The sequence below is a fragment of the Cupressus sempervirens genome, chromosome 11, assembly GCF_028749045.1.
Source record: "Cupressus sempervirens isolate cs-2001-9-10 chromosome 11, ASM2874904v1, whole genome shotgun sequence".
Classification (NCBI taxonomy): Eukaryota; Viridiplantae; Streptophyta; class Pinopsida; order Cupressales; family Cupressaceae; genus Cupressus; species Cupressus sempervirens.
The window spans coordinates 519,136,598-519,161,646 of NC_143128.1; the positions used below are offsets into that span (position 1 = coordinate 519,136,598).

A 25,049-nucleotide genomic window follows, 5' to 3' on the forward strand; every position below is an offset into this window, starting at 1 on the left:
ATCGGCAATGTGAATATAAATGATGAAGTCTATTTTCTACAGTTCATGTGTTGAATCCTATTTTATTTTCTCTATTTATTTCCATGCTATGGAAGCACACTTTAACAATAGTTTTTGTCTCTTTTTCTACAGTATTTTACTTTTTCAAAATGCCAAATTTTCCCCATATTTTCAAAACCTTTGTGCTTTTGGTTTGCCAATTTTTTACTTCAAACAAGTTTTTCTGCTGTATAATAAATTAATCAAGCATATCTATGTTGTATTTCAGCAAGCTTGTAATTAGGGAAACTTGAACTCCTACAAATTTGATGAAAAATTTGGTCACGAGTTTCAAAAGCCATAAGTATGCCCTTTCTGATGTAAGTTTGTTTGTTATGCACTTTCTGATCATAATCTGACAAAAAGTACGACAAATTGACATGGGACTCTATTAAATAATAAAAAGAATACTGTAAAAAAGAACCAATGACAGACACAAAAACCTAATTGGACTACACTTCGCAAATGTAGCATTCGTTTGACCTTACAATTTGGTATATGAAAACTACCAGATATTTTTCCAATCATAATGCAGTCAATTATATGATGATTATTTTACAAATTTACAAGGATCTTTTATTTTATTTTATTTTGTTTGATCTATCGGAAGACAAGAAATTGTAAGTAATCTCTAGTTTAGAAGTTTGAATGATGACTGACTACTTCCAATGTTTTGGAAGTATTATGTAAACATATACTGAAATGCTGTTGACTGTGTAAAGAAGATTCAAAGATCAACAATTGCAAGATTCAACAAGTATCATTTGATTGATTTAGTGAACTAGTTGTCTTGAAACTTGCACAGATTGAGGTCAATAGATATTTCTTTGAATTGAGCCATTTTGCTTAGCCTTAAAAATCTCTGTTGCAGCTGGTTATGCTGATATGGTGCTACTTTATGGTGGTCTTGACGGATCCTGGTGGTGTCCCTTCAAATTGGAGACCAGTAGTAGACGAAGAGGATTTAGAGGCTCAGACAATGGCCATGTCTGAAACTCTACCACCTGGTTCAAATGTGGTGAACTATCCACAGCCACTGGTTAGTAGCACAGACCAAGTTCCTGGTTTACGTTATTGCAACAAGTGTGAAAATTACAAGCCTCCTCGGTGCCATCACTGTCGTGTGTGTGAGTATTGCCCTGTCACTTACTTTGGGTATAATGTTTTTTCATTCCTGTCTTTTAAAAATTTAAAAATATAATTTCAAAAACCAGAAGTATTTATACTATTTTAGTTGCTCCCATTATTTTTCGAATTAAAAACTTGTAAATTTTTTTAGGCCAATATTTGTGTTTTTATTAAATAATCAAAATTGGTGATTAGTAATATGCTAATAAACTTCAACATTTAGCTGTGCGTTTGACCCTTTTATCTAATGGCAAGGCATTTTAGAAATATGGACATAACAGATATTTTCCATTTAATGTTTAGATTATTTGTTTGCTATAGTAAAAGAAATAATTTAACAATGGATAGATAGGATTGATGAATTTTACAAGTGCATTGCTATAAACAAATGAAATTCCTTCCACTTTATATGGCGTCCATTATGAAGGGATAGGGAGCTTTTATGGAACTAAGGTAATTGTTTGTTGTACGTAAATCATGCAATCAACCTTTTTTCTACATCTGGATGGAGCAATTAAGGGATTGGGCTTGATTTTTTCTACATCTGATTAGCAAGCCATGTAGCAGAATGAATGTATTTAATATCTTTGGTAGTGATGACTTTAACTACCATTTTATTCGAGTATCTTTATGCTACATATTTTTTGTCGATTGTCATTTGTTCAAGCGCTCCATGGATAAAAAGTAGATAAAGAATATTGATTGAAAATATTCTGGACAAATTCTCATTGAAGCTTCTCAAGTACATAGGCTAGTGAGTAGGACTTTGTATTTAAGTTATTATTTGTCTTTTTTTTTCCAACATGACACATGTATTCCTTTGCATGAAGATTTTGTGAGCATTTGTGTCTGATGGAAATAGCCAAAGAATCTTTGTGCAATTTTGAGATAGCAAAAGGAGCAATTATGTTGGGGCTATATGCATCTGATGGAAATAACCAGTCATGATGTAACTAGATAGAGGAACAAGGGTAATCACAGTTGCTATCTTTGATTTGCATTTTCTTACTTGGTGACATTGTCTCTTCATTGAAAAGATGCTATAGTCTAGCAGTTTCTTTAGGAAGAATGGAGATAGGAACACATCGTGTATAGATCTATGAATGATTTTAATACTTTGTCTATATTCATGGGTCTTATGGATGAGAAGATTCAACATCTCCAACTTTTAGTTATCTGGTAGAGTATAGTATGCTATTTTCCTCTGGAATATTGGGTCCTTCTGTTCTCAATTGAACCTCAAAGAAGTAAAATTTGAAGTAGGAAGAATCTAAACTGAACTTTGCTTGCCTTTGCTTAAATTGTTTGAAGATCAACTTCAAGCTAATAACCAGAAGGCAAAAGTTGCCAGGTGCTTTAACAAGTTCGAAGCATGGAGGGCAATGCGTAGCTCCAGTTAGTGGAGAATAGAAGGCATTTGCTTCTTATGCCTCTCTTGTGATTAGTAGAGAATGTCTTGTCCTGAATTTTGCCTCCAACTCTGAACTTGTGTACTGAATTCAGCTTCAAGGAAAATGTGAAGCATAGGTTCAACTATATAGTCGCAGGAAACGTGGTCATTATGTCTGGAGTATCATATGTCTGTAAGTTTTAAATAATCTTTACCCTTTTCTTTTTCCAAGAGTTTCTGCTAAAATATTTCCCTACAATTATAAATGAGCATTGGCCTTAGTGTTAAAGCAAGCTCTTTTCATTGTCATTGTCATGTTCATTTAAACTATCACAAAGCAAGGATACATGGGTATGTTCCCGAGGTTTATTGCTTGTGTCCCCACATTGAGGACATCTCAGGGGAGGGGAAAGGTTTGGGGAGGTTTCTCAACTGTCCCTATTTTTTTAAAATGTCGTAAATGTTTTTGAAATTGGGGGTGGGGGGATGACTTGGGGACAAAGTGGGGATGGCCAACCATCCCTGAGACGCATTGAGGTCGTCTGGCCTTTGCTGAGATGCGTCGAAAATGTTTGAGGTGTCCTTTATCAACTCCTTTTTAATCAACACTCAAAAGAACCTCCTAGTTTTTTTGTTTAAGGTTTTGGTATGCGTTTACTCAAATTTTCAGTTTTGATACCAATTCATACTACTTATGCAATACATAAAAAAAGACAATTATATTTTGGATCAACTCATTATTTCGATAAACCTTACTCCTCAATAATAATTTGAAATGTATACCAAACGCAGACCAAAATGTTGATAGATTTATGCATGGCAACATTTACACCAATGACAATGGAAATGCTGGGAACAATTAACATGCCAAAAAAGTAAATATAACAAGGCTCTGGATATGCTTACAGTAAGAAATTCTTAGATTATATTACATTGCACAGTGGCCAAACAAAATGAAAAAGTAAACAAAAAATAATAGAACTGATAGTAAAGATGAAGCGATTATTTCTTTAATAGTTCTTATGAAATACATGCAGTTTGTATTTTGTATTTATACGGATACTTGAACATATATCCAGAACATTAAGTGTGTCTCTAATATCATATTATATGGTTGGGACAACTTGTACACAAATGCATCAATTCTAATACATATTATATTCACCGCTTCCTAGAACCTTGGTGGAGGATAGTCACAAAGGCAAGGATCCTTAGCATGTAGATTCTATACCAGTTGAACCATTCACATCTTTTCTCCTGCCTCCTTTACAGATATTTCAAGTTCCAAGAATCACTTATTTTAATCTTATTCAGAATGTTCAACATTTTCTAAAAATATGAGGCTTGTAAAAGGGGTTCTAAAGCTAGGATCTTCTTGAGCCCAAATTCTGATCACCAAAGGGTTTGATACTCTTTACTTCACTTTCAGAAATAAGTCTTCCATAGCTGGCATTTCTCTGACTATGTGAAGAAACTGTCTCTGATAGCATTTTTTTTAAGCCTTAATGAAACTTGCTTTCGCTTGAAGAAACCCTTGAGTATGAAGTCTAGTTTTGAAAGTTCAAAATAAAAAAGAAGAAATTTGAATCTCAACTATAGAAACACAAACCTAAAATTTTGAATGCTCACAGAATTTGTTTCTTTTTTTTGTTTAGAGATTGGAAAATACAGGTTTTCCATTATTATCTAGTTGCTTGGAAATATGAGAGAAACAGACAGCACTACAGAATTATTAATTCAGGCAACACAGAAGAAAATAGTTTATTTCTGAGAATGGATGTGTTCAGTTACCAGTATTACAACTCAGGCTAAAAGAGTATCTTACTTCAGTCTGATTACATCACTTAATTGAAACTCAGTCTTCCAGACATTTGCGTTAAACCTCTATTTCCCAGGCTTGTGCATTATAACTCTGTCTCCCAGATTTAACTCAGTCTTCCAGACATTTGCGTTAAACCTCTATTTCCCAGGCTTGTGCATTATAACTCTATCTCCCAGATTTGTCCATCTAAACTCCATCCCTCAGACTTGTGCTTCAGAACCCCTTCCAACCATGCATGCCACAATCTAACACCTTAGAGCCTATCTGAAGAAAATTATCCATACCAGCTCTTTTTTTTTTTTTTTTGTGTTTGCAGTATTTACATTGTTTGTAAGAAAAACTCAGCATAGCTGATTGATTTGAGCATAAGTCTGTTACTAGCAGACAAGTTAATGACTGATATTGCTATCTGGATTTAACTGTGTAGTTCTTAAGTCAAACTCATTTACCCATGTTTCATGAGTAGTGGTTCACATGAACGGATCTGATGCAATGGAGCCCAGTGGGATTGATGAAATGATGATCAACTATTCAAAATACCCTCTTCACTGAAGTCCTTCAACCAAATGTCTTGGTATGATGATCAAAAAGTGCAAGCACCAATCACGAGTGCTTCAAGGATGATATGAGGTTATCACAACCACTCACCCAAACTAGGAAAACCCTAATCACAAGGGAACCCTACAAACAAGACAACTTATCACAAGTTGCTCACAATGCACAAATTGACCCAATTTCGTAAAACAACCCTAAACTTCATAAATGAGCAGGGGAGACTCATACTCATGGAAATGGTCTATTTAGGTCATAAATGAAATGAATCAATGGTTAAAAACCAACTATGCAACTTCTAGCATGTAGTTGCTTTGCTAAGAAACTCAAAAGGCTAGTAGCCCTTTTTGATGAAAATTTGACTTAAAAGAGAATATCTCCACACAACCCAGGGAACAAATTACAGTTTTGGATACCCTTTTGGGACTTGCAAAACATGCTAAGGCACCAAGGTTTGATGATACAAACAAGCAGGCTTTTGCTCAATTTCTCGCCTAGGCAATTAGGGCTATTAGGCCTCCATTTACAAAGGAAGTACATGTTCTAAGACTCCATCCTGCAAACCAATGATGGGAACATGTGAGGGCAACCTTAGACAAGTCACAAACCTGATTTCAAGCCTTGATGCCAAGTCCGGTGCAAGTTGTAGGAGATGCTGCATTCTTTTCCTAGCATGCACATGGGTCTTGCATGCCTAGGGCATCAAATAACTCATGGGTCCCTGCAAGTTCAAACCTAAAACCACTTGCATCTTAATATAGATGTTAAACACTATAATTTCACCAGAGGCTGTTAGATTTGCATGGTGAAATCCCTGAGTATGCTTGAAAATGCTTTAAAACCCTAGATTAGCAACTTTCTAAACCAACTTGTGCAAACATAAGGATAACTTGAGTTAGGAGATAGATGGAGACTTCAGCCAGATGCATTGTAAAGCTATTTTATCCACCTATCCAGAAATGTGGGTCTCAACCCCAGATGTGTCCATATAGATCCGCACAGCGCGAGACAACAGGCAGATTGCACTAAAACAAGGTATTTTTATTGATTTGAAAAGTGAAAGTACATCATTATTGCCTACCACCCGCCTGAAAGGGCTTATTATATGCCTTCCAATGGTCATAACAACATTTTGGATTTGTTTGAGCTGTTGGGGAAGTTTTTGCACTGTTTTGCAAATAGTTGCTAAAGTTGCTTGACAATTTTTTAAGCAATTTTGCATATTTTGCAATTTTTGCAAACATACAAGTAAATGTAATGAAACTTAGTCTAAATGACCCAAATAGGTCCTAAACATGTAAAAACATGAAATAAAGCAAAATCCTAAGATTCTAGGCCCTTTGACCATCTTTGACCATTGTTGACCATGGGCTTATAACTGTGCCAATCTTGGAACTAGCTCTTACAATTTGGTCTAGATACCTAATTGATTGATTTAACTTATTCTAGGTGTTCTTAGGACCTTGATGATTCACCATTTATTGTGGGTGCTCCTACACCATGATCTCTCATGAGAATAAATGGAACACTTAGCCATCAATGGATGTAGGTGACGCTCTCAAGCATTGAGACTTCCCAGGATGTCACCCATCCCAGTACTACTCCAGCTTGAGCGTGCTGAACTACGGAGTTTCCTCCATGGTTAATCCCACTCTGCTTGCGACCCCATTTGCAAAACCTTCACCAAGTGTTGTGCCTTATGAACCATTCATTAGAAAGCCCTTTAAGCTCATCAATTGATAAGTGGGAGATATTTTTTGTAGCAAGTCAAATTGTGATATTGCTATCAGCATTTAGCTGTGGAGTTCTTAAGTCAAATTCATTGACCCATGTTTCATGAGTAGTGGTTTACACTAACCCATCTCTCATGAGAATAAATGGAATACTTAGCACAAATTGATCTAGGTGATGCTTAGAGAGGTGAAGCACTGAGACTTCTCGTGAGGTCACCCATCCTAGTACTTCTTCAACTCGAGCACACTTAACTACGGTGTTTCCTCCATGGTTAAACGTACTTTGCTTCATGATTTCTATCCCTTTGTTCGTTAGAGAAGCATTCTTGTGTATATTTGTATATATAGATCATTTATGATCTCTATTTAATAATAGTCATTATTTTACCATAATAATATATCATTATATATATATATATATATTTTAATAAATAAAACTTATTAAAAATAATCACATACTTAAAAAAAAAGTCAACTCCTTAATAAGGGGGCGGCGGCTTGTTAAGTCAGGGCCCGTACGCTTTGCCTTGGGCGAAGCATAAACTGCCCTTGGCAGCGCTACATCTGCTTACTAAGGCACACACCAGTAGTGTTTGGAGGAGGGGGGGGGGTGTAACCCCCTTCCACAATTTGTTTATATACATGTATGTATGTATCTATGTATGTGTATCTTAATTTTTAATAAAAAAACATTTTAAATATATTTTTTATATAATTCGTTTACTGGTTCTTTGAAAAACAAACTTGCAGGTTAACATAATTTTTAAAAGTTTCTTTTAGCCTTCTTCTAGAATTAATAAAAAATAGGATTTTTCTAAATGAATTTCAAATCTAGAAGGTTTCCTCATAAACAATGGTTTTGTTATTATTATTTTTAAACAGTTTTATTAAAAAAAAGTAGTTTTTCCTAATTTTCAGTAAGACGAGTTTTCCTTTTTCCCTTTTGTTTTGTCCAAGATCTTGATAGAATTAAATGAAACAAAGAACAACCCATTTCAGTTTGAGGTTTTTACAATTAGATTTTGTTAGTTGTTTTTATAACAATCCAAAATTCCTACTCATCTAACTGAAACCTAAATTTTCCCAAAATTTTACAAACAACATAAAATCCAGCACTACTTTTTTTTCCAACTTTTACAAACAAAAATTACAGAAATGAAAAACTATAACCAAATCTGTCACAGAAATTGACAAGCATGAAGAGAACAAGCTTTTCTAAATTGGAAGATTTGCAAAACTAACAAGAAACATGACCTACCTCAACCACCAGTTGAAAAATCTGAATCAATAGGAGATCCAAGCCAAATCTAAAGCTTTTCCGATGTGAAGATTCTACCCGTTCTTCAATCCAAGCTCTAAAGTTCTCCTTCCAAATTTACCCCAATTTTGCTCTCCAACATTTCCTTCTCTCAAAAATGACCCATAATATTCTTTGTCAAAGAAAATATTTATCTTTAGGGTGTCTAAAAGTTGAAAACCTAATTAGGATAGGTTTTATAAAATGATAATTTTCTTTATTTCCTCTACTGACTTTTTTCTCAAAATTTCCTAAAATATCTCAAAACATCCTATTTGATGAAAATTAATTTTAATTTTCCAAATAATATCTCACTTAATGAAGTTTGACTTAATTTTCCAAAATATCTCATTTGATGATATTTTGATTTATTTTATTACTTTTAATTTTCTTTATGCACAACTTTAAATTTCAAACTAATATTAATATTTGTGATATGACACAATATATTACTTATTAGAATTATTATTCATTTAAAATGACATCTCCTAATGTGCAATTAATTTCCAATATATAATTTAACCAGATCTTTTAATGAAATATAAATATTTAAGTAACTTCCATAATAAACATAATCTTATATTTAATAGCTTGGCAACAAGCATATGACAATCCAAAACAAGAAAGCCAACTAGTTTAAACAATGCAAAACCACAATCAAGGGAGAAAAAAGGTTGCCGATTCTATGTCACTTGACAACTTGGTTAGGTAGTCAAAACGGAAACTTGTCCACTATGTCAGAACAAACTAAGGTTTAGGTTGGGATTCGAACTTGATTATTATCTCCTCTTCCTTATCATAGAGTTATTGTGATAGGGCACACTCATCCTGACAATTCAGGGAAGTTGATGCCCCGACGCTCACAATCCTACATAAGAGACAAGCATGTACATATATACCAAATATCACAGACAGTGGCGGGGAGTGATCCATCATGTAGATCCCACAAGCAGGTGACTACGAGGTCCTCTCTCGACCGTACAAGCATGGCAAACAAAAAAGTAAAACATACATAAAATCGTACACATTTAAGTTTGGGATCAGTAACCAATAAAACATGTACATACATGATAACTGTTATCATTAACTCAAGCATGTAAAGTAATTACAGCATGAGAACAATTATAATCAACCCCTTAAAGCATATAATATATAAGCAAAGTCTTATGATATAAATGTATCCATAATGTAAGGTTGTACAACATATCCTCAATAACATTGAGTAAACCAATACACACATGAAAGTTGGTTTAAAAGAGTACCATAACATTAACCAAAAAGTGAACTATGGGTGGGTATTACACTCATGTTGTACTTTATGCTTGCCAATTCCACTGTTCAATTCTGGTTATCTTCTGCCATATGAAAAATCTCTCTTTTTCTTGACAAGGATTAACAAAAAATGTAGAAAACACCTTTATGGTTTATTTTTATGTTTTCAACTCAGTTTCTGTTATTGGAATATCGTTGCTATTTTATTTCTACAATTTTCTAGAATTAGATAGAAACTGAAACTAAAACATAGATTATCTCATGGGATTTTTGAAGAAAAAACACACAGGAAAACATATTATTTGAGGCATGCAAATGACTTGTAATAAACTGGGAACAGTCTGACCTTTACTTGTGACTTAGATTAGGAATATGCTGCTGTATAATTCTGGAAATACCAGCTTCAAACTCATGAGAACTTACTATAAAAAAACTGCTTGATTTCAGTCTGTGCATGTGATTCGCAAGGCAGGAATTAGGAACTACAATTCCATTTGAAGGCTGCATTTTGTACTAGGAGTCAAGCTTCAACCTTTGGCACAAAAAATCAGATCAACTTGCCCCTGTTTCTAATTGAACTGCTTCTACCCTCTGAATGGGGTTACTGAGTTTAATGATCCCATTACTGTGATCAGGTAGGATGCTATTTGTCCAAGATTGGCTTGGGGTTTTGTCCAAGATGGAACTTCTACGGGCTGCATCCTGAAAGGTCAAGAAGTTCAACTTCTTGCAGAGAAAATAAAATATCAAAGATGCAAAGAATGAATACTTCTCATCATGCGATTGCTTCTTAAAGATTTCAATGACCCAAGAAAGCAAAAATCTGCTTTCGTCCGACTTTGAAAGCCAACTGATGGCATTACTAAAAAACTCAACCTGCCTTGATATTGAAGCAACATAAGAGTGGCCCCACAACCCGTGAACGAAAAATAGGAACTTAGGGTCCGTTTGGTTCCTGGATGATGATAGGAATTGGCTTTTTCAAAATCCGGATTTGAAAATTTTTGCGTTTGTTTCAAAATTGGAAAAATGGAATTAGCATACCAGACTTCCAATTTTGCCTCAAAACTAGGTTTTCCAACTTCATACTAGCAAGTAGGAATTGAAAATCAAAACTTGGTTATGTTTTTTAAGGACTGTAAAAACAATAGATTGGACTACTTTTTGAACTTTGCCTTCAACTCCAAGCTTACGCATAAAAATGTGTCTTCACACACTTCTTCCAAGTGGAACAAACGGTTAAGTAAAATCCCAAAAATCAGAGTGGAGATTTGCAAAACCTTGATTTGGCTAAACCAAGGTTTGTAGAAATCCCGGTTTTTTAAATTCCACAAACCAAAAGGACCCTTAAGGTGTGGCCCCATAATAATTAAAATAACATTTACTGGGACTTTAGCTTTTTGGCCTCTTGCTTAATTATTCGCAAATCCCCTTTATTCTAATGCTCTAGCCTATGGGGAAAAATTAGAAGAATAGGCTATCATCTTTATTCATTTAATTATTTGTATTCAAAACGGAGGGGGGCATTACAGTTCTCCCTTCATGGGATTGCTGGTCCTCTAGGAATCACAGAACAATTTGTTGCTCTACTCTGATACAAATGTCCAAAGACCACAAATCACGAAGCAACTCAATAGGGTGCACTTATGACAATGCATCCAACAATTCACTACTTGGATCCCACACCATTATATGAAACCTGTCATACAAGTGAAGTAGTAGCTCATGAAGTCACCCAAATTTGCCAAACATTTGCTGTCCGTAAAAAGAAACCATCATGAAAACGATCAATCACCTCAATTGGAAACTCTGAATTATGCAAATCATGTCTCACATTATCAAATGAATGGTGAACATCACAAACATGCTGAAGATTGATCTTGACTTGCATTGCTCTTTCTAGCCAATCATCATTCATAACTTGGGACTGAGTTATATCAGCTGCCTTAGTTACCAGATTTGCGCATCCGGGCCCCAAACTGGATCCGGGTCCATATTGGGTCTAGAGTTGTGAACCGGTTCATACCGGATTTGTACAGGGTCTGGATATGACCTTGTGGATTCGTCCAGATGAACCCACAGGGTCAAAGTCAGACACTGTACAAATCTGACGTGAATCCCAAAGGACCCGCAAGCCAATCTTGGAATAAGTACACACAAATCCACTTATATAATGCTTATATATATTTTTATATATAATGCGCACACACACACATGTACTAACGAATCCTTATGGGTCATAATGGGAAAGCAAACTCCATGAATTGGATTCTTGAACCCGAGTCCAACCCCGAACCCAAATCAGCAACTAAGTCAGCTGCTCTAAAATGTTTAAAACTTTAAACCCAGCCCTTGGTGGTAAATCTTCAGCTGAGACAAGTACCTTTTATTGAAAACTATATATTCAACCTCTATATCTTGAATGCCAATGCTAGAGGTCTCTAATTTTATATCTTGAAAACCACTGAAGAAATGGCAGCATATATGTCAATACCAGGATCCCAAATCTCTGCACTGTCATATCCATCCATTGTGTCAATGCTTATTATGTTGCTGCTGTGAACCTCTACATCTGACCAGCTGAGAACTTACACTCCGATGAAGCCACAATTATTATCAATAACTAGGGCTGTTAAGGATTCATGAAATGAGCCAATTTTCAGCAAAGAAAATGTGTTTAATACTTCTCCAAGACCTCCGAATGGCTGTTGTAAATTTATTTACTTCTCGACAAATTAGTGTGCCTTCATTAAGGTTGCTAAGTAATTGTTTTGTTTAGCCATGCAACCAACAAAGTTCCTTACCTTTTGATCCTCAAAACCCCATGTAGTATTTAAGAAGATAGAATCGCCAATCAATAAGTACACTGTGGTCCTATCATACGAAAGAGGTGACAAGTCCACTGATGATGAGATATGTTTCTATTTCTCTACAAAGTCAAGCTTTTTGTTGCTGGTCCACTACATATGCAACCAAATATTTCACTAAACTCTGGGTAGGGAAGGATCAACTTCACAATTGATCATCCCAACTGGAATGTGCCCAACCCAAGGTTGATAGTTTGACTCCTGAGACGAAAGATAATTGCTGATCAAGCTCAGAAAATCAGGATTATACTCATACCTCTTCAAGATGTCTTTGCTGTCCTCTTCTTCCCTTGGAAGAATTAAAGATCTAAGATCTGATTCCCTTTGTTCACTTGTGTGATCTAGCTGATTCCATTGCTCTTTGACCCTTGGAAGATGTCTTGCTTGGCTAGCAAGCTTCTTTGCTTGGGTAGCTCTATGTAACCAATTGTCATTCAACCTTTGACAATATTTAATCAGTTGCTCCAAAGTACACAAAATAAGATTAATGATGGATTGTATCATTTACATCATCATATCTCATGCTTGCGTATTGTGTACCATCAATTGTAGGTTGCATATCATTGATTTCATCTTGGGCAAAGGTTGCAATATCTTGAGAAAGATGGGTTGCATCACTACTGTTATAAGACTTGCAATCACTGTCATACCTTTGCGAAAAATCTTCTATGGTCACAAGCACCCTTTCATTGTAAACTTCATGCTCAGTCTTTGTACCTTGGGTGCCAATGCTGGTGGACTCCTCTTCACTGTCAAATCCATGTGTCAAGGTTGCAATGTCACGGGAATGAGAGAGAAACTACAGCTATCCAAATCCAGAATTTAGGGCTTCTCTTCCTTGCTTTCTACAGAATCACTTAACACCACCCAATGATCATGCAAGTCTTTCCACACCAACGACTTTTGTTCCCAGCCCTGTATGCTATCTTCTAATTTTTTCATGCAGGATTGGTACCAGTATGAGAAGCAATAATCACTCTAGTAGATGCATTAATATCATTGCCCTTAGAGTCCAATATATCACTATCCATGTGAATTTCATGTTCTTCATCAGTGTTTGAGCAATCTAAATACTTATCAAACCTCTTGTGAATGACCTCACTGCAAGGTCCATGTGATGACAAAGAACTGCTGGCCAAACTCAGAGAATCAGAATCATGTTCATCAGAAATTCTCCATGAGCTGTTGTACCTTGCATATTGCTTGAAGCTACAAACTCTTCTTTCGCATCTTCCACCATGAATGATGGGACAACGTTGTCACCAACCAAGGAGGTGCCAATTGGATCTATACCTTCATCTAACCTCAATTGACCTTCCAAGTAGTATGACTTTTGAAAAACAAATGTTCTGATTGGTTTATAGCTTCTTCCTCAACACTCTTCTTATCTAACTCATGTACCAATAATCTCTCATCAGCATAATTGTGGATTGGATCATTTACCTCATGCTCTTCTTTACTTGCTGTTATGAAATCCGATGGTGGGCAAGGCAATCTTTTCAACTTCTATCATGTGTTTATTGACCCAAAATTGGTTTCCCTAATTGCATTGCTCATGTGTTAAAAGTGGACTGCTGATTGCATTAAAGAAATCTATTGTCTTTGTTATCTTCAACAAGCTCTAACCTATGGTGCTCAAAGTCATATGCTGCATTACCATTCCAAACTTACATTTTCAATGTGCTCTTTGCCTCCGATCAAAACCATGGTGAAATTATCAAGATAAACCAAACATTATCATATTCTAAAACCCTATGGTTGGGCAACCTTCTACCCCCTACAATCAACTCTCTAAAATAACATGCTTCATATGACTTCAACAAGCAATCTTCCATTGCAAGAATATGAATGAGACAAGTGAAATCTATCTTACTACATGACCATACATTATCACAAAATGATTTCTTACCAATGAATTGTAGAGCTGTCTCATGCAAAGGAATATAGGTGGAACCCACATCCCCATGTAGCTGATCAATCAACGTAGAGTTTACAAACTCCGTGGAAGCATCTTTGTCCACCTTGTGGCTTTCATGAAGACCCATGTGTTCCTCAATGGAGACTGTAGTAGTTGCTTCTTGCTTGTTCATATCCTCTTGAACCTGCTCTGATTTTGTTTCTAATTCAAAATCCATTTCTGCTTTTCTTTTTCTTAGGTAATACTACCAAAAGATTTGGTGGCCTTGACCTCCTTAGATTCAATTAAATTTTCATAAAAATTTATGATAGCCTCCTCATTCACATGATTAGCCGACCTGACATTCTTGAAATGTTAGAAGATTCTTCCTCTTTTGATATTTGTTATACCAGTTAGTAATTTTAGTGGCAGCAATTTCATTTTTCAGTTTGTCAATTTCTGTTTACACTGGGTTGCTTCCAATCCCTTTCACTTGCTTTCCAAGATGACTTCTTTTTTTGATCGAATTTCCAAAATGACTATTACATCCCAATTTTCGGCTCAATTTTAAATGTTCCTTTATAGCCGTTGAGGCTTCATGAGAAGTTGAGTGATTGGTTAAATTAGAAATTCATTATGGTTTCATGTGAAAATGAAGTGTTGGTTATTCATTATGATCTCATGGAAAAATGGAATAGTGGTTAATCGTTATAATGATATATTAGTTGGAAATGGATGGCTAATATGATCATATGCTATGGCAACTTTGATTTCTTAAAATGATGGGAAATATGTTATTACCTTGATAAATTTCTCTTGTAGGAATGTAGTGAAGGGGGGATCATTGCCAAAGAAGGAATTAGGCATGAGGACACCACCTACCATTGAGCCAACAGGTATGAGCCTTAACCACCCTAGCTAAGGGAAAACAGCTAGGCAAGCAAAGGGTATACCAAGGGACTACCATGAGCTAACTTGTTTATATATATAACAATAAAGGAAATCACTAAGCATTAATTAAACTAAGAACAAGTTGTTACCTTTATAAATTGAGATATTTTTTGAGCCTCTTGGTGTGTAAAGCATCTCTTAATATATTGACACCATGATACCTAAATACCTATACATGTATATGTATGTGCATAAATCAATTAAGATATACAAGAATGTATATGCCTACTTTCAAATTTGACGTATACATAAGAAATATGTGATTGAGTTTTCGCATGTATATGTGTATATGTGCATATATAGGCATATGTAGAAACCATGGTGCAAAAACATTAAAACATTAGGAGGATGAAATCATCATTATTATTATTCCTTGACTATAGTTTTATTATTTTGTCTTGGCCTCATTTCTATATGATTTTTCATCGAGCTTTATAATATGAGATGGCTATTTTCAATATTATTGCCACATATGAACCGATGGCCTTGTTTGCAACTCTCTGCCACCTTCACACTTCTTGTGTAATTGGGGCATGCAATTGTGAGGCAAAGCTTCTAATATGTATTGGGTCATTTTGTGTAACATATATCATTTAGAGGATTGACATTTTGATATATGGCATGCAATACCTCTTTCTCATTTCATTGCATCATGTATTTTGTACAAATTTTACATACACTTCCTACAATCACATACTATTCCTACAATCACATACTAGCAGCCATATTGTTCACCATCGTAGATAGACTTGCCTCCTTGACTGGGCAGCACTTGATCATATGTGCTATACGATGACAGTTTTCCTGTGCCAAGCATCAAGAAGTGATTGAAATACCTTTGTCCTGTGTGCCAACAGTTTCTCAAGACCAGTTGAGCACTCAAGAGGCAATGTTACTGCTAGGTCATGAAAATATCTCCGCTATATTATGCTCTTTAAATTTAAAGAGCAATGATAACATTGTTAGAGCCTTAATCTGAACTGATTTAATGATCTCCATTTGTGTAAGGATTACAAGTATGCTCCAAAATCGAGCAAAACTATGGCATACGCATGTGAACACTTTTCTTTTTCAAATTTGAAATTAAATGGAGTGAAACCTGAAAGTGCAAGCTCATACAAAAGTATCTGAAATATACTCTCTGAGATAAGAGGCAACACACAATGAAGTCAAGAATAAATTGCAAGAATTTTAGCTCTTTCTGTAAAACCATATGCCTAGATCGGGCATAATGCAATGGCTGTGGTTATAATATGCTTGTACAATCACCCTAGAAATTCATCTAGGAAGACTAGCATGGTCAAGATGAAGGGTGTGAATTGTTAGCCATTGAACGATGGAATATCCCTGCATGATAAAGAGAAGAAAATCAGTAACTAATAAACAAGTAATGGTTGTAAGCAATCTAACCAAAACGAGTCTGCTCATGGTGGTCTAAGTGTATGATTCTTGTTGTCAAGTAGTTGTGGAATGACATTCTATCACCAGGTTGCTCAGTGGCGGGACAGGGGTGCCCCATGCCTAATCCTAGATAGGGAGGGCCTTTCTCAGTTGAGATTGTGTGGGGATACTTAAGGGTCCGCGGTTGGGAGGTTAAGCCCTTGAAAATGCTTCTCCTCTCCACCAGATGCCAAGGCTCGAACAAGATAGAGATACGAACTGCATTCAACGATCTTTAAACATGTATTTTATTTTTATGTACTTGCAAGTTTAGTTTAGATGGTTGATATTGTTAATAACTTAAATTGGTTACCCTCCTTTCAGTTCTTTAGAATTCAGTCAATCTTTTATAGCTATTGATCTCTTTCATTTGAATATGTGAAGTAGTTCCTATAACCGCATTTCATTCTTGTGAACATGAATGGTAGTGTAACTTTTATTTACATTGGATTGTTAAATTAGAGATGGGAAAACAGCCTTGTACATTTGTTATAAATATATTTCTTCAGTATTGAACAATTGAACTTAGTAGAACAAAAACCTCTCTTTTCATTAAGTAGTGGTTAGTTACAATGGCAAAAATGTATACCTTGTATCATTGGTTGAAAGATCGTTCAATTGTTCATTAAGACCTTGTTGATGTGTGTTTTATGACCCACCAAACAGTAGAACGAAATACCAAAATATCTTATCCTCTCTTGAATAAAGTCTCATGTATGTTAAGATTGCTAAAAGATCATATGATGACTTCAAGGTTCCTTTAATGCCAAGTCTTGACTATGGATAAGATTGGTGGTTGATGTGATTTGTTGATGATCACAAGGGGCTTTACGTGTTTATTCACATTCATTTCAAGCCATACTGGATATGGGAGCTATCTTAAGGTTTTGCAATAAAATACTTTTTTGGAGTTTTCACAAAATATGTAGAAATTAAATAGGATAGGGTTTAGGAATTCTATTCTAATCCTAAGGGTAGCGATGACAATAAATAGTGCTCTGGTGGACAAATTCCTCAATTTACCAAGCTCCACCTTGCCAAGTTATACTACAACTACATGTGAATTGGTGTAATCTTCAAGGGTTATGCCAAATATTTTCATACCACTACATACACCATCATAAAGAACAATGTATACGAAATGATAGAAGTTAAACATATGCATGAAAGCGGTTCAAGCTAAATTTGCATGAGTTAGAATCACTAAAACGTCAGAAGTATGAACCAAAGGAATTCATCAATACACCATCATGCTCTTCATTGTAATCACCACACATTAACTAGGCTAAACTTAATCTAATTGAAGGAATTTAAGAACAAGCAAGCACTAAGACACATCAAGTATCCACCAAGCTTCAATGAAAACTTTATTATCTTAGTAGCTCATAGCAACAATCTCATACAAATCCGCCCTTACAAATGAGAAATGAGGCCTTTATATAGGTCCTCAATTACAATGGATAGCCTAGATGATTACAATAACCGATGGCCAAGATCATGCCACATCAACCCTAATTAAGGTTAGGGCAAAGAAAATAAATCTACATTAATTTAACAAGGAATCCATTACTTTAGTGGATAATAAATGCCCACTATGCATGCTAGTTTAGGAAGGGAGTGGGGTGCAATAAATGACCACTAAGAACACCCACTATGCATTAAATGCATCTATCCTTGATTCCCCTGCTTGAAGGTGCGAAATCAATCCAACATTGTTTCCAACTCCTCTGTACTAATGCTTGGTGCAGACTCTTGCTTGAATTCTAGAACTGCAATTGCTCTTTTTGCTTTTCCTAAGCTTTCGTCCCAATCTGTTAGCAAGCCTCGAGTAGTGTGCATTGTATTCGAGAAGATGGAGTTCTCAAAATCATCTCTTTCATAGACATTTAGTCGAAAGAATTCCTCTAATTTGACTTTCAGATTATCATTTGTCATTTCTTCTTGCACCAATCTCTGCGATAACAAGGATGCAATTGCGTTGGATATCCCCTGCTTGATGTTGTCAACAATCTTCTTCCATTGAGTGGATTCCTTGGTGAAGCTCTCAAACATTTCCTTAGCTATGATCACTGCACTGTACTATTGAAGAAAATCATAGACATCCCCCTCGCTGATAACTTGACCATCGATCAATTCATTCTTTGGGGTCTCCATCAGATTCTGAATGTCGACAATCACCTCATCTTGGTAAATATGTTCATCCACCCATGATTCTTCCATGCACTGGATCCTGGAGAGTGCAGCTAATGCCCTACTATGCACTTGTACTAATTCTTCTGCATGTTTGAAGGCTTCCTCTTGAATTCCTTCGACCGAAACCTTTGCACCTTGAGCAGTCCGCTTGATCTTGTCAATGTCACCTACCACCTCAATGGAGACACCTGTTGGAGGGACAAATGATGGGCCTTCTTCTCTTACTGGATGAGGCAAGTCATTAATGTACTGACATAAGGCCCTAATTTCTCTTTTCTATTTCTCGTACCCTTCTTTCACCTTCAACCTATCCTTCAAAGCCTGTGTAGAGTCATCAAATTCTTCTAATATTTGCTCTCGGGAGGCCCTACTAAGATTTATTTTTGTAACATGGTATTCATCTGGAGCAATTTGATTTTTGCTCTTGTTGACCGTGGGAGTCGCAATTTGCAAGATTCTGGACCCTGATTCTCTTCTGATGAATTTAGTATATCTTCTTGCTTTCCCTTGCTCTTCCGATTGATTTACTTGGTCAAAAATTTTCCTTAATTCAATTGTCGAATCAACCTCCTTTTGTTTACTCAATTGAATTCATTGCCTCAACCATTCTGGAATGTGTATACTTTGGTCCACTAGAATCACTAATTGCTCTTTCCTTTGGATTGCTTGAATGTCGATCTCCTCTTTCACCCCTCGGACTATCCACCGTTACTTTAGGCATTACGGTTTCAACATTTGGAAGATGTATTGCTACTGTAGGAGCCTCTTCCTCTAGTGGACCATCTCCAACGTTCATAATTTCTCGCTCTAATATTGTCGCGAGACTTTCCTCTGTAGCGATATCTTGATCTCTCTCTCTTTCTTGCACAGATTTTTCATAGGCATTTTTACCTAGTCTATCATGTACTAGCCTATCCAAATTTTCTTCTCCCTCGAATCCCCTTATGCTTGTCTCTACCACATGCCCTTCAAATGTTTCTCACTTGAACACTTGGAGTGCGACACGGAGAAGAGGGAGCATTTCCATGTTTTTGTTTCTTATTTTGAGGCTCTTGGATGACTTCCTCAATCCTAGGATGCTTCTCTCGAGATAACTCTTTCCCTTTCTTGGTTCCTACATACTCCAATGGAGTTCCTCTTTCTTCAACAATCCCTTTCGATATTTGTCCTGATCTTTCATCCCTAAGTGGTTAGTGACTATGCAACCTATATGTGAATCCATTAGTTGGTGCAACTAATTTTTCAAGCTTACGCTTAATCCACAACTTTGTAAAATCCAAGACTGGCTTTGAAAGAACCTCTAGATCAGTAATCTCTTTCCTTTTCCAATCATATGGCTGAGCTATCATTTCTAGATTGAATCCCTTTCACATCACGTTTGGATCCTCCTCCATTTGATCAGTAACCTTGAATATGTTGCATGTTCTGATAATGTTCAATGGTAATCTTGAATGCATCTTCTTTCTAATCTCATTCTCATTTGCCGCATTTGCCCAAAAGTCTTCAAGGTGAACTTTGTGTTTCTACTTTGATCCTGCTATTGATGTGATCTTGTTGTAGGGATCAAAATCATTCCTTTTCGGATAAAGCAGAAGAGGGAAGAAGTGGAGCTCATTTGATGAGCTCTTAGCAACCTTTAGACATGGGCATACCTCAGTTTTTCATTCTCCCATGGAAATTAGGAACTATAATCCCAACTTCTTCTTCCCTTTCTGAATCTTGTCATAGGCATTAAGTTGTCGAGTAAGTTCTAACAAGCCATCTTGCCCGTTGGGTAGCTGGGAAGTTTGTATGGCTCCATGGAGAATCCCTGAACTTGAACGTATGAAAAGGTGGGAAACTGAATGAACTAGGTGCCATAATCTTTGACCAATTTCATCGCGCTCACTAACAATCTCATATGTCACCTCTTTTGTAGTGTTCTCACTATGCGCATGGCAAAGGTATCATTAACCCTTATGTAATCATCCTTCGAATATAAATGCAATTGCGGGTAGCATTCATGAACTTTGAGATGTTGGGTTCTGCTTCCATTTGGTCCTTTGCATCGTAGTCCATCATAATTCATTCTCCGTGCTAGCATGTAGATGACATAAGAGCTCATGTAAAATTTTCTTGTATGCTCTAGATCATCAATTATTCATTCAGATTGTCACTCATGGGCCCAGCCTAATCGATACCGTCGCCTTCCTCCATCACCTGCTCAATAAAATACCACATCCAAGCTTCAAATCTATAAGAATGAGGTATGCAAAATATGCGACTCAGCATCATGATCATGTCGCTATATTCCCTCTACAAGTCGAGCCATACTATTTCCTTAGGAATCTTGGAATGATGCAATCTATTCCTTTTCAACCATCTTTTGTTGATTATTTCTTCACAAAAATGGACTCTAGAGGTGTAGATTCTAAGTGCTTGCTCCTGTGTTCTTGTGACCATCCTTGGGTGAGAAAGAATCCCAAACGTTTTAGAAATGGATGCCAGAGAAAAATCTACCAGAATATTTCGTTTAGAATCCTTGATGGTTTTGTCCCTAGGACTGTAGTGTTTAGTACATTCCACAACTAACTTTGGATGTTGAAAAGGAGGGAAACCAACTGCAACAACAGTTCCACTTCTCACAATTCTTGTAGCTAGGTGTGTTGGATGATGGTCATTGTATCCAAGCATTCTTCGATTAAAATCTTTCAAATCAAGGCCGTCAAGGCTTCTATCTCCGATTTCTTCCCATTTTTACATAATTTTGGATTCAGTATAAAATCCTCTCCTTTTATTCTTTATTAATTGTCCATGCGTTTCTCCTATTCCCCTGGGTTTTGCCATTCTTCTTTCCTACAAAATTGAAAATGTCCACACATAAGAATATGTAGAGAAAGCATAAAAATAATATACAATTTGTCCAAAAGACAAATTTTTTGGATTTTTGCCAAAATTTCCATATTCCTCTCGGGGTTCACTTTTCAATATTTCCACAAGAAACATGCAATTTTCCACAACTCACTGAAAAGGTTCCTTTCTTATAAAATTCAAGATTCTCCGTTGCGAATTCCTAGAAAATTCCTCAACGATTTTAGAAATTTCTCGAAAAAACTTCTTTCAAAACTCTTTGAACTTCACTCCTATTCTAAATTGCTCTTCAAATTTTAGTGTGAGAAGGAATGAATGAAAGGGTTTCTTATATAAATTATCCCACAAAAAAACTGCCTTTAAAGTTGTAGGCTAAAATTAGGTAGTTGCTTTACTTAGCTACCAAGGTTTTCATCCTTTTGTGCCATTTGTTGCCTTTTATGTTTGTTTTCAAAAAATTGCCATTATTGATGTTTTTAGCTTTAGGACGAAGCGAAGTCTTCATTTATCCCATTTTGATTTCTTGAATTTTTTGATTAATTAAATATCAATCGAAATCAATATTTAATTAATTTCCATGCCTTAATGCAAAACATCAAATTTCTTTCCAACTTTTCTCCAATATTTCTTTTTTGATTATTCTTTAAACTAACCAAATAAAATATTAATAAAATTAATATTTAATTTTTTCTTGTAAATCCAAAAAATCTCCTTGAAAGAAAATCGGTTTTAAAATCCAACTTTTCAATTTATGAAGAATTTTCCATTTTTTTGCTTTTTTTGATGTCGATTGATTTCTTCTCTAATTTTCAAATTTGGGATTTCTCTCGAGTTTCCCAAATATTTCGACTTTTTCATGATTTTTCACTTTTGGGATTTTTCGCGTGACTTTGGAATTTTATCCTTGAGAATTTTTGAGTTTAAAAATTTTTCCCAAACCTTTATCATTTGGATTCTAAATTTTTTTTTCTTCCGTTTGGAATTTTTAGGATGTCTTGGATTTTCTTGTTTTCCAAGTTTCACAATTTTTTAAAATTTCAAAATTTTCTACTTTTCGGAAACTTGGGTGATTTTTGGAATTTTAGAAATTTTCAAGTTTTCCAATTTTTGCTTTTGGATTTTTCCAAGTTTTTGAACTTTTCAAAATATTTTGGACTCCACAAATTTCACAATTCTAGACACTTTCCATGATGCTTATCACAAAATTTATATCGTGAGGAACATTACATGGAAGGGTTAAATGTATTTTAAGCATATAAAAGAGAAGGGGTCTGGGGGGAGGGGAGTGGGAAGCAAGATTTTAATACGTCGAGGATTTTATCCCTAGCGAGTATTATCCTTGGCATGAGTGAAAATGCACTCCGTAAATATTGAAAGCGCAATTTCTCAATTTTGAGAGTGTGGAGGATTTCATCCCATTGAATGGAATCCACAAGGAGGGCAAAAGTGTGCTCCTCACAAATCGGTGAGCACATTTTGAAGGGGCTCACGGATTTTGGTTGTTTGGAAGAATTCCTTGGTGGACGACAAAGTGTGATCCTCATCCAGCAGAGAGTGCAGTTTTGCACATGTCAAGGAATTTCGACCCTCCATCATCGTTGACCTGTGCTCCGCAAAGTTTGGAGAATACATGGCAAGTAAGGTTCACGCTCCATAATATGTAGAGAGCGCATGTTTGAAGGTGTGGAGGATTTCATCCACGACAAGTAAATTCCCTCGTCACAGAAAAGTTGCGCTCCAAGCACTTGGGAGAGCGGGGTTTCAAGGTAGTCGTGAAAAACGAAATACATTTGACCATTCAAGCCATACGTTGAATTGTGCTCTTTTAATGGCGGATTACACTTCACACATCATAAAAAATGCAAAAACATCTGGAAAAATTACGGTGGATTCATCGTTTGGGACTTGCCAAGGCTGCGAACAGGGGTCCCATACATGGGCTGTGGGTGACATTTAGTCACAACAGACCTTTCAGTTTTTCTATTGTAACCGTTAACCTCCTTCATATGAACATGTAAGATCACTCTTATAACTGCCATTTCGTGCTCATGAGTATGAAATAGTAATTGTGTTCTATGATATGATAGTTAGCTAAGGCTGGAAAATTGGGATGTTACAATGACTTCTACCTATGTGGTTCAAATCTACTGGAGTGCCTAGAACCACTTTCTAACGGTCCAAATGCAACAATTGCAAACTCTTGTGCAAACTACCGCCCGTATTGAGCAAACTACTACTCAGCTTTGCTCTCAGCAATTAGCTGACAGTCAGGGTCTTGCACAAACCTTAACAATTGTTACTACCAAAGTTGAACAAGCCATAGCCACCAAGACTCAGATTGAAGGTCCTCAATCCCGATTTCCTAGTTCTTCCCAAGACCTTGCCAGACTTCAAACCCAGTTCAAAGGGAAGGCTCTTACACTCAATATACCAAAGCCTAAACTCCAAGAGTTTGATCCTAAGACTGGCCAATGGAAGAATGTGAATATGGTAAAACAAGAAGCTGGAGGACCATATGATCAGTTACATGTCTTATTTGAAGTAGTTCCGCCTCTACTAAATTTTGATGATTATGATCCCATAAAAAATAAAGTCACTATAGATGCATTCAGAACTTGGGTAGATAATGTTGTGTATGCAACAAATCTTCCTAAGATCAAGCAATTAGAAAGGCTTTAAATGCACTAACAGGTATCGCCCGTTCAGCATGGGATTCTTTGACACCTGATTATAAAGAAGATCTCATTAATAGTGGTGTCAATACTGTTTGTGAAGCATTATAGAGAATGTTTGTTGGTCAGCATGACAATGAACAAAGATCTGCCTACAAATGTTTCAAGGAAAATTGCATTTGCGATATGAAACATTTTGATGCATATTGCAGTGAGCAGTATACAAATTTTTATCAATCAGGAGAGACCAATAACAATGTGTGGATGTATAACACCTTCTTAGAAGGCTTCCCTATTCAGTTACAGTCTTTCTATCGGGAAAAAATTCTCAATAGCATCCTCAACACTCCTGACATGACTATCAATGATGTCACTTTTCCTCAGGTGGTCCAATTCATTAAGGAAATCAATAGTGACCTCTGTATTGAGAAACAAACCAGAAAGAAAAAGAAGGAAGTTTTGCCTTATTTGAAAACAGGTCTATGTAACTATAAAACTAATAGTTATGGGTGTTTTCAGCACAAGAAAACACATAAGTCTCTTTAAGGGTTATACAAAGAAGAAATCTTTTTCTTCTAAGCCTTTTAGAAGATCTAAGCACAGAAAGGTGTTCTTGAGAAATAAAAGGAAAGTTCATAAAAAGGATTTTACTCCTACTTGTTATATCTGTAAAGGAGCACATTATGCTAATAAGTGTCCAGATAAAGGTAAAAAGAATGCTAAGAGAGTTCGCACTCTCACAGCAGCAAATCTGGATAATCTGCCTTTAACAATTGTTTCAGAACCATCAGATTCTGAAGATATTGGACTCACAGAAAGCTCCAGTGAAGAAAAAGTTCCAGATAATCAGCAAGTTCGCCGCATCAGTCATGATCCAGAAGTTGAGGAATATTTTTCTTTATCTTCTTCCTCTGATTTTGAATCCGATATTTCCTTTGCTTGTTTA

At 36.0% G+C, this 25,049-nt stretch overlaps 1 protein-coding gene across 2 annotated transcripts in view; it reads left to right on the forward strand.

Moving 5' to 3' along the window:
• Positions 1-25,049, forward strand: part of LOC149530642 (putative protein S-acyltransferase 14) — an 87,685-nt gene that overhangs the window by 44,222 nt on the left and 18,414 nt on the right. For both annotated transcript variants that reach the window (XM_089808976.1, XM_089808978.1), the window contains exon 2: positions 911-1,166. In XM_089808976.1, the coding sequence (XP_089665102.1) occupies positions 911-1,166 (256 nt within the window). The remainder of the gene's footprint in view (positions 1-910; positions 1,167-25,049) is intronic.